This window comes from Humulus lupulus, chromosome 9, assembly GCF_963169125.1.
Source record: "Humulus lupulus chromosome 9, drHumLupu1.1, whole genome shotgun sequence".
Lineage (NCBI taxonomy): Eukaryota > Viridiplantae > Streptophyta > Magnoliopsida > Rosales > Cannabaceae > Humulus > Humulus lupulus.
In genome coordinates this window covers 20771671-20784370 of record NC_084801.1, presented here as the reverse complement: position 1 = coordinate 20784370, position 12700 = coordinate 20771671, and the positions used below count along the sequence as shown (strand labels likewise).

Here is a 12700-nt window from a genome sequence, read left to right as displayed (position 1 = left end):
GAATGCCTATAATAATATAGAAAATACATAAGTATTAGTGAGTGGCTTATGAGGGGAGATGGGAATAGTATTTATTTATCTTTTCCATTGTGTTTCTAAAATTGTAAATGAGTAACAAATTACAAATGATACTGAAATATAATTTAATTTGAGTAATTCAAAAAAAAAAAAAGCAAACAAAAAATGTCCGGGAAGAAGAGAAAGGTGGGGGCTGAAGCTTTACTTGCCTCGTACTGGCTCCCTCAGTGTGTATACATATTAAATTCTTTTTATTAAATATTCACTAGAACCACCTTATGATTAATATTATTTTTGTCTACTTATTTTTCAACTTTTTAAGCTATATATGTTAGGTTTCAAAATTCCATATAATATATATAAAAAATATTTATGTAGAGAGTAATTGGTGATATTATTATTATTTTTAATATAACTCAGAAATGGACTTTACGAGTTCAATGCAATAATGTACCTCATAATGCGACTGTAAAAATAATTGCATCACTAGTAAATACATTTATTTCTTTTAAAATAAAATAAAAACATTTATTGTTGTTTTGTATTTCTATTTTTACTTTTAACAATTCTCCTAAAAATCTTACCTACTACACTGTGATCTACTACACTTTGTGTGTATCAATAAATACTTTTTATTTTTGAATTTTTGTCCAACCAGCCACTCATTTTCCTAGCCCAGTTCCTTTTTTTGTCCCTTATAATTGGATTCGAACCATTTATTTTCTTTCCCTCTATCTATCTCATGTCCATCAATCTCTTTTCAAGCCTTAAAAAAAAATAGAAACCTCCTAACTAAATTGCTCACATTCTCCTTCTCTTATATTATTTTATTTAAAAAAAAAAACAAATCTTTCTACTTTTTGAGTTTTGACAAGAAAATCTTCAACTTTCGTAGTGACCAAATCAAATTGAATTCCATTTAAAGCAATAAAATAATAAATTCCATTTATTATGTCAGCCAAAAAAATCCCTATTTCATTAAAAAATATATATATCATATTCATAGGTGATAGGTATATACGGGTCTATAGTGTGTGTGGGACCCACTTACACATCATTTAAAATAGAAAATTAAATTAAGTGAATTAATTATTGTAATTTTTTTGTAAAGAAAAAAAATGTTATTTTCCAAAAAGCCCCAGCACTTTCTGACCAATCTCAGACCACGTCTCTGCTCCCTTACCCTTGGTAAAGCTGAAGCAGCTGACCAAAATAAAATGCTGTTCCCTTGTGGGTCCCACCCAATTATACGTACATATATACATGTATTTATACGCTTTCCATTTTTTCCCAACGTATACATCATAAAATGACCATACATACCATACATACATATTTTGGATGGTCATTAATCATTGTGGAAGTGTGTATGGGGGTAAATTTGTCTTTTCATAATCATACATATTTTTTTAGCGTTTGAAAATCGAGGCCTTCATTAAAGCTTATCACACTAGCTAGTGCGTTATATTTCGAGCCTCGTGCTCAAACTATAAATTTATTATTTATTTCTCTTTCTCTACAAATTTTTCCCACCACATACATTATTTTCTTTTCTTTTCTTCCAAACACAAATGGAATGGACGATGAAGAAGAGAGATTAATATATTTGAATGAATACCCTTTTGAACAGTGGTCCTATCTTTCTATTACTGTGATGTGATGATGATCAAGAAAAATATAATTAATAATAATAATAAATTAAAAAGAGATAACCAGTCATAACGAGTATTGTTTGGAGACTTGTACGTTAGTTTTATAGATTTATTTATTTGATTTTCTTTTAGAGTTTCCAAACTAAATTAAATTGCTAATAATTTTTTTGTATGTAGTATAAAATTTCCCTATATTATTATATGACTATATATATGTAATAATATAGCTAGGCACGCAAGGCATCCCACGTTTGTGTATAGTAAAGAGTATAATAAATTAATAGAAATATTTATATAGTGATCCATGTTTATTATATTATTTTTCAAAGATTAGTATCTGAATAAGTAAAGACAAATGAACTTTTCCCAGGTGGGTATTTTTCAGAACACGCGTACTGTTAGATCCTTTTCATGGCACTCTATTTGTTTTCTGGCTTTTCAGTTTTCACAGTCCAAGGAAATCAAATAATTAATAAACTTATTAAAATACAAATAAATGTATAAAATTAAAAGCCCAGCCTAATATATATAATTATCAGGGTTTTGGTTTTTATTTTATTGCTTAATTAGAAGATCATAATATTATTAATGTAGATCGACTATCATGCATGGCATTTGAGATTGTTTAGTTTTTATTATTAGGGTTGCCTTAACTAGTGATAAGAAGCAAGTTTAGCTAGCTAGGGTTTATAAGACGGTTTGACTCATGAGATGACTCCATGTTTTTGCATGGTAATTTGATATAATTTATTCATTAATTAAATATGGGAATGGGAGAGCTATAAATATATATATGTTATGTATAGGGTTTTCGAAGTGACTCTTCGAAAGATGTGATCTGTCATGGTCGATTCTTTAATTAATTAAGTTTTGGTTAGTGCTCTGCTTGGCTGCAAAATCTTTTTGGGGATTCTAGGGTTTTATTTTCAGGGTAATTCAATATATGATTGAAGTTTTATCATGGTTTATGTTTAACATTTAACACTTTGAGGTAATTAGTACTTAGTAAATTTAAATAAATAAGATCTGAAATTAAATTATATCAATAATTATATACCACTTAGAGCAACTTTAACAGTAGATACTTTATTAGTTGCTTAATATGTCCAAACAATCCTAAAATATAATTTTTTATTTTCTCTTTCATCCACATTATTTTTGACAACTTTTTTCATAAAAATGCTTCAATGCTAAGCCACCCCAAAAATTGTCAACTATGACCCCATACATTATTATTTAATATATTATTTTGTAATTATAAATATTGTCACACTAAATTTTTTAAATCCATTTATTAATATAAATAAATATTACATCAAATTTAAATTAGATGAAATTTAAAGGAACTTATAAAATGATATAATCATAATTAATCAATATAACATAATTTAAAAAAATGCTAATTAAAATTATTTCCAAATTTTTACCATATGTGCTCAACCAAGTCCGCGTGAAGATAGTGATGAATGTTTCTATCACGAATTTCAGCATTTCTTTGAAGCATTGTCGAGAAGTCAGAAATAGGTCCATGCAATACTTTAACCATTAGAGTGTCAGCGGGGCCGTCATCATAATTAAAATCAAACAAACTCTCATATGCATCTCTTTTATCCTCGACAATAATGTTGTGCAATATGATGCATGCATACATAATATCTTTGAGAACATTTATTTGCCAAAAACGTGTTGGTCCTCGTACAATAGCAAAATGAGATTGAAGTACTTTGAATGCTCGCTCAATATCTTTGCGTACCGCTTCTTGGCATCGGGCAAATAATTTTCTTTTCTCTCCTTGAGGCAGTGGGATAGTTTTAACAAATGTACCCCACTCTGGATAGATACCATATGCTAGATAGTACCCATTGTTGTATTGTGTGCCATTTATCGTAAACTCAACTCTCAGAGCTTGCCCTTGTAAGATATCAGTGAATAATGGGGATTGATTTAACATGTTGAAATCATTATTGGATCCTGGAACACCAAAAAATGCATGCCATATCCAAAGATCTTGTGACGCAATTGCTTCGAGCATGATTGTTGGTCTGCCGTGATCACCTTGCGTGAATTGGCCTTTCCATGCAACGGGGCAATTTTTCCATTCCCAGTGCATACACCTTTTGGTTGGTATATTGCATTCCATTTCGGCTCATCCTTTAGCAATCTCCAACAGTCCACAAGCAGAAAATTGGAGTTGCTATTTTCAGATTTGTATAATTGATGTGCATTCTCAAGAATTTGCTCATCAGACCACCCACTCTGATGTGCATATTGTACTCGTTTATAACACATTGAAACGTGCAACCTTTTGATTCATCTTGTTCCAATGATCTTTGCATTGCCTTCCAGTTATTGGTTGCTCGCCTTTTTGGTTGGTGTTGTAGTATTCTGCTATTCGAGCCCAGAAATGTGTAGAAGTTTGGTCATTCCCCACAATGACATCCTTAGATGTATTAAGCCATCCACTTATCAGAAGTATAGTGGCTTCCTTGCTTCATTTGACTTTACCTTTATGCCTTGATTCATCTTCATTGTGTAGAACTACATTTTCCGACCCTTCAACACCATGTTCAGGTTGGGTTTCAGAGACAGATGTCGATGATGTTTCATGATTCAAATCAATACTAGACTTTTCCATACTTGGCCTGTAATTTCTTGAAACCATTTCGGGTTGGTGTAGGGAAGGCATATGAAAGACATATGGTAGTGAATTTGGTTGTGTGAAGAATGGAGCTTGTTGAGGTGTCTCAAAAGAGCCAAAATTTTGAAAAGGGTGGGAGGATATATGAGATAATTTTGAGAGTTTGAAAAACTTTGGTTAAATTGAGAATATTGAAAATTTGGATTTTGGGGATTAGTAGGAGTATTTTGAAAATTTTGATTGAAATGAGAATATTGAAAATTTGGATTTTGGGGGTTGGTATGTGGAGAATATGATGAATTTTGAAAATTTTGAGAATATTGAAAATTTGGATTTTGGATGTTGGTATTTGGAGAATTTTGTGAATCCATTGGTAAGAAAAGAAATTTTGTGATATTGATAATTTGGAATAAAAATATATGAAATGGTGTGAAAATTGAATGAAATAGATGAGTATTTATAGAATAATTTTTTTTAATATATTGACAATAATATAAACGGTAATAATTTATACTGTTTTTTACATCAACGGTAATATTTTACTACATATAGTATATATATACATATGTATAATTTTTTTTAGAAAAAAAAAAGAAAGCACCGTTGCCTCTGTGAGGCAACGGCAGAGGCAACGGCTGCTTCAAAATTGAAAAGTAGCTCTTCACTCCAATGCTAAGCTATCAACCAATTCTGTAGCCTGTCAGAAAGTTACTTCTTTGACTACGGGCGTTGGAGCTGCTCTTATATGGTGTTGGACACCATTAATGCTCATTTTCTTAATATTTAGTAGCATCTATATCATATTATGTAATGAAAAAAAATATTGACAAGAAAAAGTTATTTTAATATCGTTGAATAAGTCATAATGGAATAACTTTAGAAATTGTACGACTTCTTATTTATGATTACCAAGGATATAAGGATATAAGGGGATGAACATTAGAAACAACATATATATACGAACGGCATTTGTATAAGAATATTCCAACACTCCATGACATATATGAAATATGGAATTTAATTGTCAATATTTTTTATAATATTAAATATAATTCAATTTTAGATTCAACAACACATAAAATGTCTCCTCATGTATCCATATCTGAAAAATTAAAAAATCAAAATTCTCTAAACAAAACAAGGTATACAACATGCCATTAGTATTGAATTATTTTACCAAAATAATTGTTGGAAGGTTTACTTTTCAAAATGTTTTTCTAGATGTGTTGTCAAAATTTATATAATTAAGCTAAAACGATATTTGTTAATTGTTATACTATAATCACTCTTCATTCTTTGTGGAATTTTGGGCCTTTTGTAACTCTTAGATTTTTAGAAGCTTCATTGTTAGAAGTTATTAGATTTATTATTGGAGATTTCGTAGTACTTTTTCAGAAGTATTGATACTAGTTAACTGTTTGGTATTCTTATCTTAGTCATCTTTTTCGAAAAATCAGTATTATATCTTTGAACAATTCTGACCTACAACAAACTATATCCGATTAACATATAATGAATTTTATTTAAAAAAAAAAATTAAAATATATATTTTTTATGATACTACTTAATTATCTGTGTAATTTTTCTACAAATGTTGAGCTTTAGCCCAAATTTTCGGGTCAAGTACGCTGGCGCTCTATATGGGCCACACTAGATTATTAACCAAATAGAGAGACTTTTCAAAAACACAACGCGAAAAATACTAACGAAAAATAAAAACTTATTTATTAAAAAAATTCGGGGTGTTTATTAGTCGGTTTGGTCGAGTTATAACATATTTTAGTCAACCCAATGTAAAATTTGGGTTGCAAAATTCCAACTCTAACTCGTTTAATTAAGAAAAAAAAGTTTAATCCATCAAATGTTTTAGGCAGTTTGATCAGATTAATCCGCCCAAACCAATCTTAAGTTTTTTTTTAAATGTTCAAAAAATTAGATTCGACAAATTAAAAGTATAGTGTATATCTTCCAAACTTAGATATATTATTTTAAATTGAAACTTTAAACATTATTATAAATTTATTGTTAAAAATTTAAAAACAATATTTAATATTACATATAATATATGTATGTATAAATGAAAAAAAATTCTTAATCGGTTTATTCGGATTACATTTGGTGGGTTGGTATAATTTTCAAACTGCTCAATATAATAATTGGTGGTGTGAATTTTTGTTGGGTTGTATTTTTTGTCAGTTTCTTCGGTTTAGTTTAGGCGGTTTATTCGAGTTAGACAGTTTGCAAAAACTGTTGCACAACCCTAAAAAAAAATGTGTGTATAGCCGTACTCATATTTGAAAATAGCATTATAGGCATGATTTTTCTCTAACAAAGTAGAAGTAGGTTTTGCTTGCTCGCTATAATAGGCAAAGCTAAATGTGACAACATATTAATCAATCCTCTTTAAAATGAGGAGAGAAGTCACTAGTTTGTATAGACATTTGTTCTAAGTTAAAGATGCAGTATACTTTTTTCTTATTTAAATTTGGTAGAAGGCAATTAAGAAAAATAAAGATGTAGTATAAATCATTTATTTAAAATTAAAAGAAAAAATTACATGAAATATTGTATTTTTTTCTATAAGTTTGAAAAATATGGAGTTTTTAACATTGTGCATTTTTTTATGGTTTTTTTTGTTTTAATTTTTATGAGTTTTTTTTCATAAATTTTTTGTGGTAACCAGTTACTACCACATTAATTTTTAAATGACTAATTCGACACTACTAATTGGTTACCTCCATATCGCTAATAAACTAAAAAATCGATAATGGTAATCGTTTAGTTGTAACTAGTTACTATCACATTAATTTTTAAAATAACTAATTCGACACTAATAATCAGTTGCCATAAAAAATATGGGAAAACAAAAATAATATTACCAAATATGGGAAAAAAACCCATAAAAATGTTAGAAAAACAGAAAAAGTTATATTTTGATGACATTATTTTTTTGTCCATATATATAGAAACTAAGTTTAAATTTACCATATTTTTGTAAATTTCTCAATTAAAAGTGGCACCTACTCTCTTCTTCTAAAAAGCCCAACCCAAGCAAAAAGCCCACCACCCACAATATTGCTTCATCCCTCTCACTCAGTATCTGAAGAAAGTTTCTTACAGCAAATCTTCGAAGGTAGATTGGTATGTCCAACTGATGGAGCAAATGGAGAAAGAACCAATAAAGGAAGCATCAGTAGAAGTATCTCGCGAGTTCAAAACCCTAATCAACTCTCAGCATTTGGATTCCCTCAAGCAAATGCAGAATCTCATGTAAGAAGAAGTTTCTCTTTATTAATTTCATTACTTTCTTATTACCGTAAAAATTCTTGTTTTCCGAGAAAATTTCCCTGGAGAAAGATATATAGTCAGGTTCTCCGAGAAAATTTTGGCAAAGATTGAGCCAGGAAAGAAAAGGGGTAAGTTCGTTTCCTATGCTAAACGTATACCTGATATGTTCGATCATGTCTCCGAACATTGATTATAGTCGTAAGAACACGCCGAAGTTTTGGTATGTAGGGTTCGATTTAGGGAAAAAAAAGGAATGATCAATCACAAATGATTATGAGCCAGTCGCAAGCCATGGCCTTCTTTAGACCTCGGTGAGAATTTTAGAAGTGGAGAAGAGAATGGACCTTGATTTGAGCCGGTCTGAGATGATATACCCAAATTACTGTGGGATTGATTGTGAAAATGTTTTGGAGAATAGAGTGGATGATCAAGACACCCATATGGCTCAATTGGAGGAAGGGAAACATAACATTGAAATTTCTTTGTTTAAGATCGGAATCGAAATGATCACTTTTCTTTCAATATAATTTTTGGTTTTCCGAGTAAACATATGGGTTTTTGGGATGATAATTAATTAGGAAGATATAAAGTGAATGGAAATAATTAAGAGAACATGGATGTACTAACATCTCCTCTGTACATTACTATGTGATAATCTTATTCAACTTCAATTTATTCCCTGAGTTTGGGTTTTGCATATGATCACATGTCTCTCTAAGCAGTTTGTGTCACAGAACTTTTGAATGGGATTCTTTTGTTAAGTAAATTGTAGGAGGCTGTAATCAACAATTAGGGAGTAGGGTCAAGTAGCCATGGTTCTTCTTTGAACTAATTTTTGTTCCATATGATATTTACTATCTGACGGGATCCTTGATTTGTGAATATAGAAGATTTTTTTCTTCAGCAACTGAAATGAATTACATTTGGCTATACAAAAATTTCCCTGCTACAATTCTTTTTCTTGGTTGCAGATTGGGAAGGTTACAAGATAGCAACGCTGTACTGTCACATTTTAACGAGTACTCAGATAACTCTTTTGCCGAGGTTTCTGGAGACTTTTCCAGAAATACACGAGTGTTGAAGTCTATGAAAACAGATCTTGATTATGTATTTCTGAAGCTAAGGTATATTTTGATAGAAAATACTTCATTCTTACTAATTATTCTTGTGATTGATCTCCTGGTAATTCAGACTATGAACACATATGCCTAAACTCTTCTTATCAGGAGCATGAAATCGAGAATTTTGGCTACCTATCCAGATGCATTTCCAACTGATTCGGAAAGAGAATTACTCGACCGTAGACCAGACTTGGAAACACCTCAGTAATGTATACTAATAAGATACCTATTGGATTGTAAAATATAGGTGAAAACCATGTAATTACTTTTTGTCTAAACTCTTCTGTTCATAATTCTTAACAAGCTAGTCATTGGTTTTATATATTCTTACTCGCCTCAAAACTAGCATTATTGTTCTATTCATGATGCCACTGTTTTTTCCTTTGACCCGTGTACCATTGTGATAAAATTAGTTAAAACTCCTTTGTGTTTGATTTTAAGTCATTGGTAGAAGAAAACAATAATTTTTTTTCCTCAAACTTGAAACTTCATAAAACTACTTTTACCTTTAAGAGTGTAGTTTCTTGGACGAAGCTTGTTAGTTTGTTTTGATGATACAACTCTTTACTAATGTTTTAAATTTGATAAAATAATATTAAAAAAATAATGAAGAAGTATTATGGATTTTTTTGTCTCACCCTAAAATGTAAGTTCAAAATAAAAAGATTATATGTATATATATAAAATTAATATGAATTATTTTTTTGCTTATTTATATTTTCGATTGTTTAATTTCAAATTTATAATAAATTCAAATTTAAATAAGTTTAGTTTGGATCACGTATACTTGTGAATCTATAAATATATAATTTAAGAAAGTGTTACCGTAAAAACATATGTAAAATTGGATCAAATACAAATTACAACGCTTTTACTGGATATACTTTTTAACTTTACTGTTCTTGATTTTCTTAGTTATAATATTGTAGGTTGATACAAAATAAACTTGTACATATATAAATATCTGTATATATATTTTCATATTGTTTTAATTACACGGAAAATGAATTTTGTTTTTATACATGTTTAAATTTATAAAATAATTTTTGTCAAAAAAAAAATTATAAAGTACAGTTAAAAAATAATGATAAAAAATTATGGATTTTTTTTTCATTCTAAAATCTAAGTCAGTTAAAACAGATAGATTATATAAATATATATATATGATTTGAATAACTTTTTTTATTATTATTTTGAAATATTTAATAAACTTCCAATTTAAATAAAGAATTATAATTCGTAGGATTAGAATTCTCCTAGTTATAAATAGGGGGTTGTACACCAAAAATAAAATACCATTCATTTTTCTTTTTCATTCTCTATGTGGCCACATTCTCTAGGCTAATTAAGGTACTATACTTTCCTCAACTCCAAGGAAGGAAATTGTGCTTTTCATATTATTATTCTCTTTTCTATTCAGAAACTAATAACGTAAGCACCTCTCTCTCCTCTCTCTCTCTCTCTCTCCTGTTTGAAATTTAGGGTTTTGTTAATTTTAGATATGAATTTGATATTTTTACTAGATGGCCGATAAACATATCACCCACTCTTATTATTCTGAAAGATATAAATGTATTTAAATTGTTTGAAAGCAAAATATTATATATATATTACTAATATTTTATATTAATGAAATTAGACCTGCAACAACCCTCGTATATATATGTTGGGCCTAATATATTCGATCCAAAGTTCTTTCCTCATTTGCCGAATATTCAAAACAGATCGTTTTGATCTGCAGAAGCTCCGAAGGCAGAAGCTACGGATCAGAAGCGATCTGCGCCTCTGACTTCCGAGTATTTAATTTAAAATCAACACATTTTGGAGGGAAATTCAGTTGTGTTTCCCCCGCCAAACAAGAGTTCAGTTGAACCATTGTTCTATAAATATGAGATTCTTATTCAAACAATGGGATCAAAGAAATTTCTGACTTAGGCATTGGAGTGTCTTTCTTGCAGGTATCCCCAACGGATCAAAGGCGTTCTTCACCACTGGAGTAGGATCAGAGCACCATCTATTGTCGGCTCATACCTCCAATTATAGAAAGGCACATTTGTTGCATCAACAATTGGCGCCGTTTGTGGGAAACGAACCCACGACCACATGGTCTGCAGATCCCCGAGCTCATTCAGATACTCGTCGACGTTGTAATCTCCAACTTTCACGTCGATACTTTTACAGTACATCTCGAGCTTAGCCCATTTTTCCTCCAGGGTCTGCTTCTTATTACGCAGCGCCAAATCAAGGTATTTTGCAGTGTCCACCTCAGCCATCCTCACAAACTTCCGTTCGGTGATCTCACGATCTCGGATACGCTGCCTCGTGGCTTCCACTGCCGCCTCTTCTGCCCTCTGCAAAATAAATCAATCTTATCATCAACACATGCAACATATTACTCCACCATCTTACCAATACACCAATGAATACAGGAAGAACACATACCTCAGCCATCTCCTTCAATTGCCTCTCGGTTTTTAAAACCACCTCCTCTTTTTCCTTCAACCTCTTCTCTAACTGGAGTTCCACCTCCAACTTCTGCTTCCTGGCATCTGCAACCCTCATTTCCAGCATCTCTGACTTTCGTTGCAGCTCTTTCTTTTCTTTCTCCAAAATCTCTTTATCTGTCTGCAACGACACTATATCCTCTTGCAGGTCATTTATCATGCTGTCGAGCTTTTCCATCCAGGCTTCTTGATGAATGCAGACTTAGTTCTTCTCCATCCATTTATTGGTCATCGCCAACAGATCAGCTTTCAGTCTGTCTCGTTCCACCTCGACTCTGACAGTACCTACTAGCTTCTCCTCTGTGGCAGCAACCTTCTCTTTAGCCTCTTCCAGCTGCGTTTCTAACTTCTTGATGGCTTCCACAAGCACATTTCGGTTTGCTTCGGCCATCTTTCTCCCTGCCCGCTCCTCTTCAAGCTTAACCACCTGCTCCGCCAGCTTAGAGCTGTTCTGCACAGCCGTTGCATACTCCCGTCTCGCAGCAGAAGCACATACGTAGCTCTACAAACCATCAATTACACTTATCACCAATCACACTACATACGTATCACACGATACTCACTCTATTCTATAATAACAAATCATGATAGTTTTCAACCAACTTACCATCCATATATGGTCTGACACTTGTTGCAGCAAGTCCCCTTGCCCACTCAGCGACCCAATATCTTCTGCAGGAAGATGAGGTCTGCTTATGCGTAGCATCTCCTCCATCACCTCTGTAGATGCAGAATGTCCATATTCGGGCACATCTCCCGCTTTGTCATTTGCTTCTCTCCCTGCTAACGCAGCAACAGAAGCAACGGGGGTAACCGGCTCCCCACCTTCTGATAACGTTGACACCATAACACTGTCAGATGTTAACGCGATTGTTCCCACTCCAGAAAGATATGGCATGGTAGGGCGTACAAGCAACCCATCTCCAACGTCTTCGCCCAAGTCACTCGGCAGATTCACTGGCGTCTGCACTGCAGAGGACGTTAGTTGCTCCAAAAAAGCACTAGGAGACTCAAAAGTACTTGTACCCTTCGGGGATACAACAATGACCTCTCCTGGGTGGGAGTCAGAAGCCACAGTTGATGTTACGAAAACGTCAACACTTAAAGTATGAACACATGTGACTTTGGCAGTCCTCGATTTTTGACATACGAGGAGAGTCTCAGAAGTGACGGTCAGACCTGCCTCAACTGACTGAGAAGGATTGTTCACGGATTCAAAACCCCCTCCGAAGGCATCCTCCAAAAGTCGGTTCTTACGGGAGGCAGAAGTAGGGCGTCTCCCCTCTGATCCATGCTTACGGCCAGCATCAGAACCCCCAGCTAAAGCAGAAGAAGAGGGTAACGCCTCTGACGACTTCATGCAGACGCTAGGAGACTTCGCCTCGGCTGGTGGACCACCTTGCACACCATCTACAGTCGTCGCTTCTGATGGATTGGCCAATGTAGAAGGTACAGCCTCAGCATGCGCCGCCCCTTCTG

General features: G+C 32.5%; 2 protein-coding genes across 2 annotated transcripts; one reads left to right on the top strand and one right to left on the bottom strand.

Annotated features, from left to right (window-relative positions):
• Nucleotides 1-3093: 3093 nt before the first annotated feature.
• On the bottom strand, nucleotides 3094-4332 carry LOC133799492 (uncharacterized). The gene is made up of 2 exons (XM_062237506.1): nucleotides 4176-4332; nucleotides 3094-3641 (listed from the first exon to the last, which is right to left on the bottom strand). The coding sequence occupies exons 1-2, from the start codon at nucleotides 4330-4332 to the stop codon at nucleotides 3094-3096; spliced, it is 705 nt and encodes a 234-aa protein (XP_062093490.1).
• A 3075-nt stretch (nucleotides 4333-7407) lies between these two features.
• LOC133800912 (kxDL motif-containing protein LO9-177-like) lies at nucleotides 7408-9043 on the top strand. Its single transcript, XM_062239023.1, has 3 exons — nucleotides 7408-7578; nucleotides 8568-8720; nucleotides 8823-9043. Exons 1-3 carry the CDS (start codon nucleotides 7463-7465, stop codon nucleotides 8923-8925), a joined length of 372 nt encoding a protein of 123 aa, XP_062095007.1. The 5' UTR covers nucleotides 7408-7462; the 3' UTR covers nucleotides 8926-9043.
• The last annotated feature ends 3657 nt before the right edge of the window (nucleotides 9044-12700 follow it).

Excerpts from the sequence above, each read along its gene's own strand:
- LOC133799492 (XM_062237506.1), bottom strand. The coding sequence starts at position 4,332 with ATGGTTTCAAGAAATTACAGGCCAAGTATGGAAAAGTCTAGTATTGAT. Across the intron at positions 3,642-4,175 it reads AGATGAATCAAGGCATAAAG|GATCCAATAATGATTTCAAC; the intron begins GTAAAGTCAAAT and ends TTGGTGTTCCAG.
- LOC133800912 (XM_062239023.1), top strand. The coding sequence starts at position 7,463 with ATGGAGCAAATGGAGAAAGAACCAATAAAGGAAGCATCAGTAGAAGTA. Across the intron at positions 7,579-8,567 it reads AAGCAAATGCAGAATCTCAT|ATTGGGAAGGTTACAAGATA; the intron begins GTAAGAAGAAGT and ends TCTTGGTTGCAG. Across the intron at positions 8,721-8,822 it reads TATGTATTTCTGAAGCTAAG|GAGCATGAAATCGAGAATTT; the intron begins GTATATTTTGAT and ends TCTTCTTATCAG.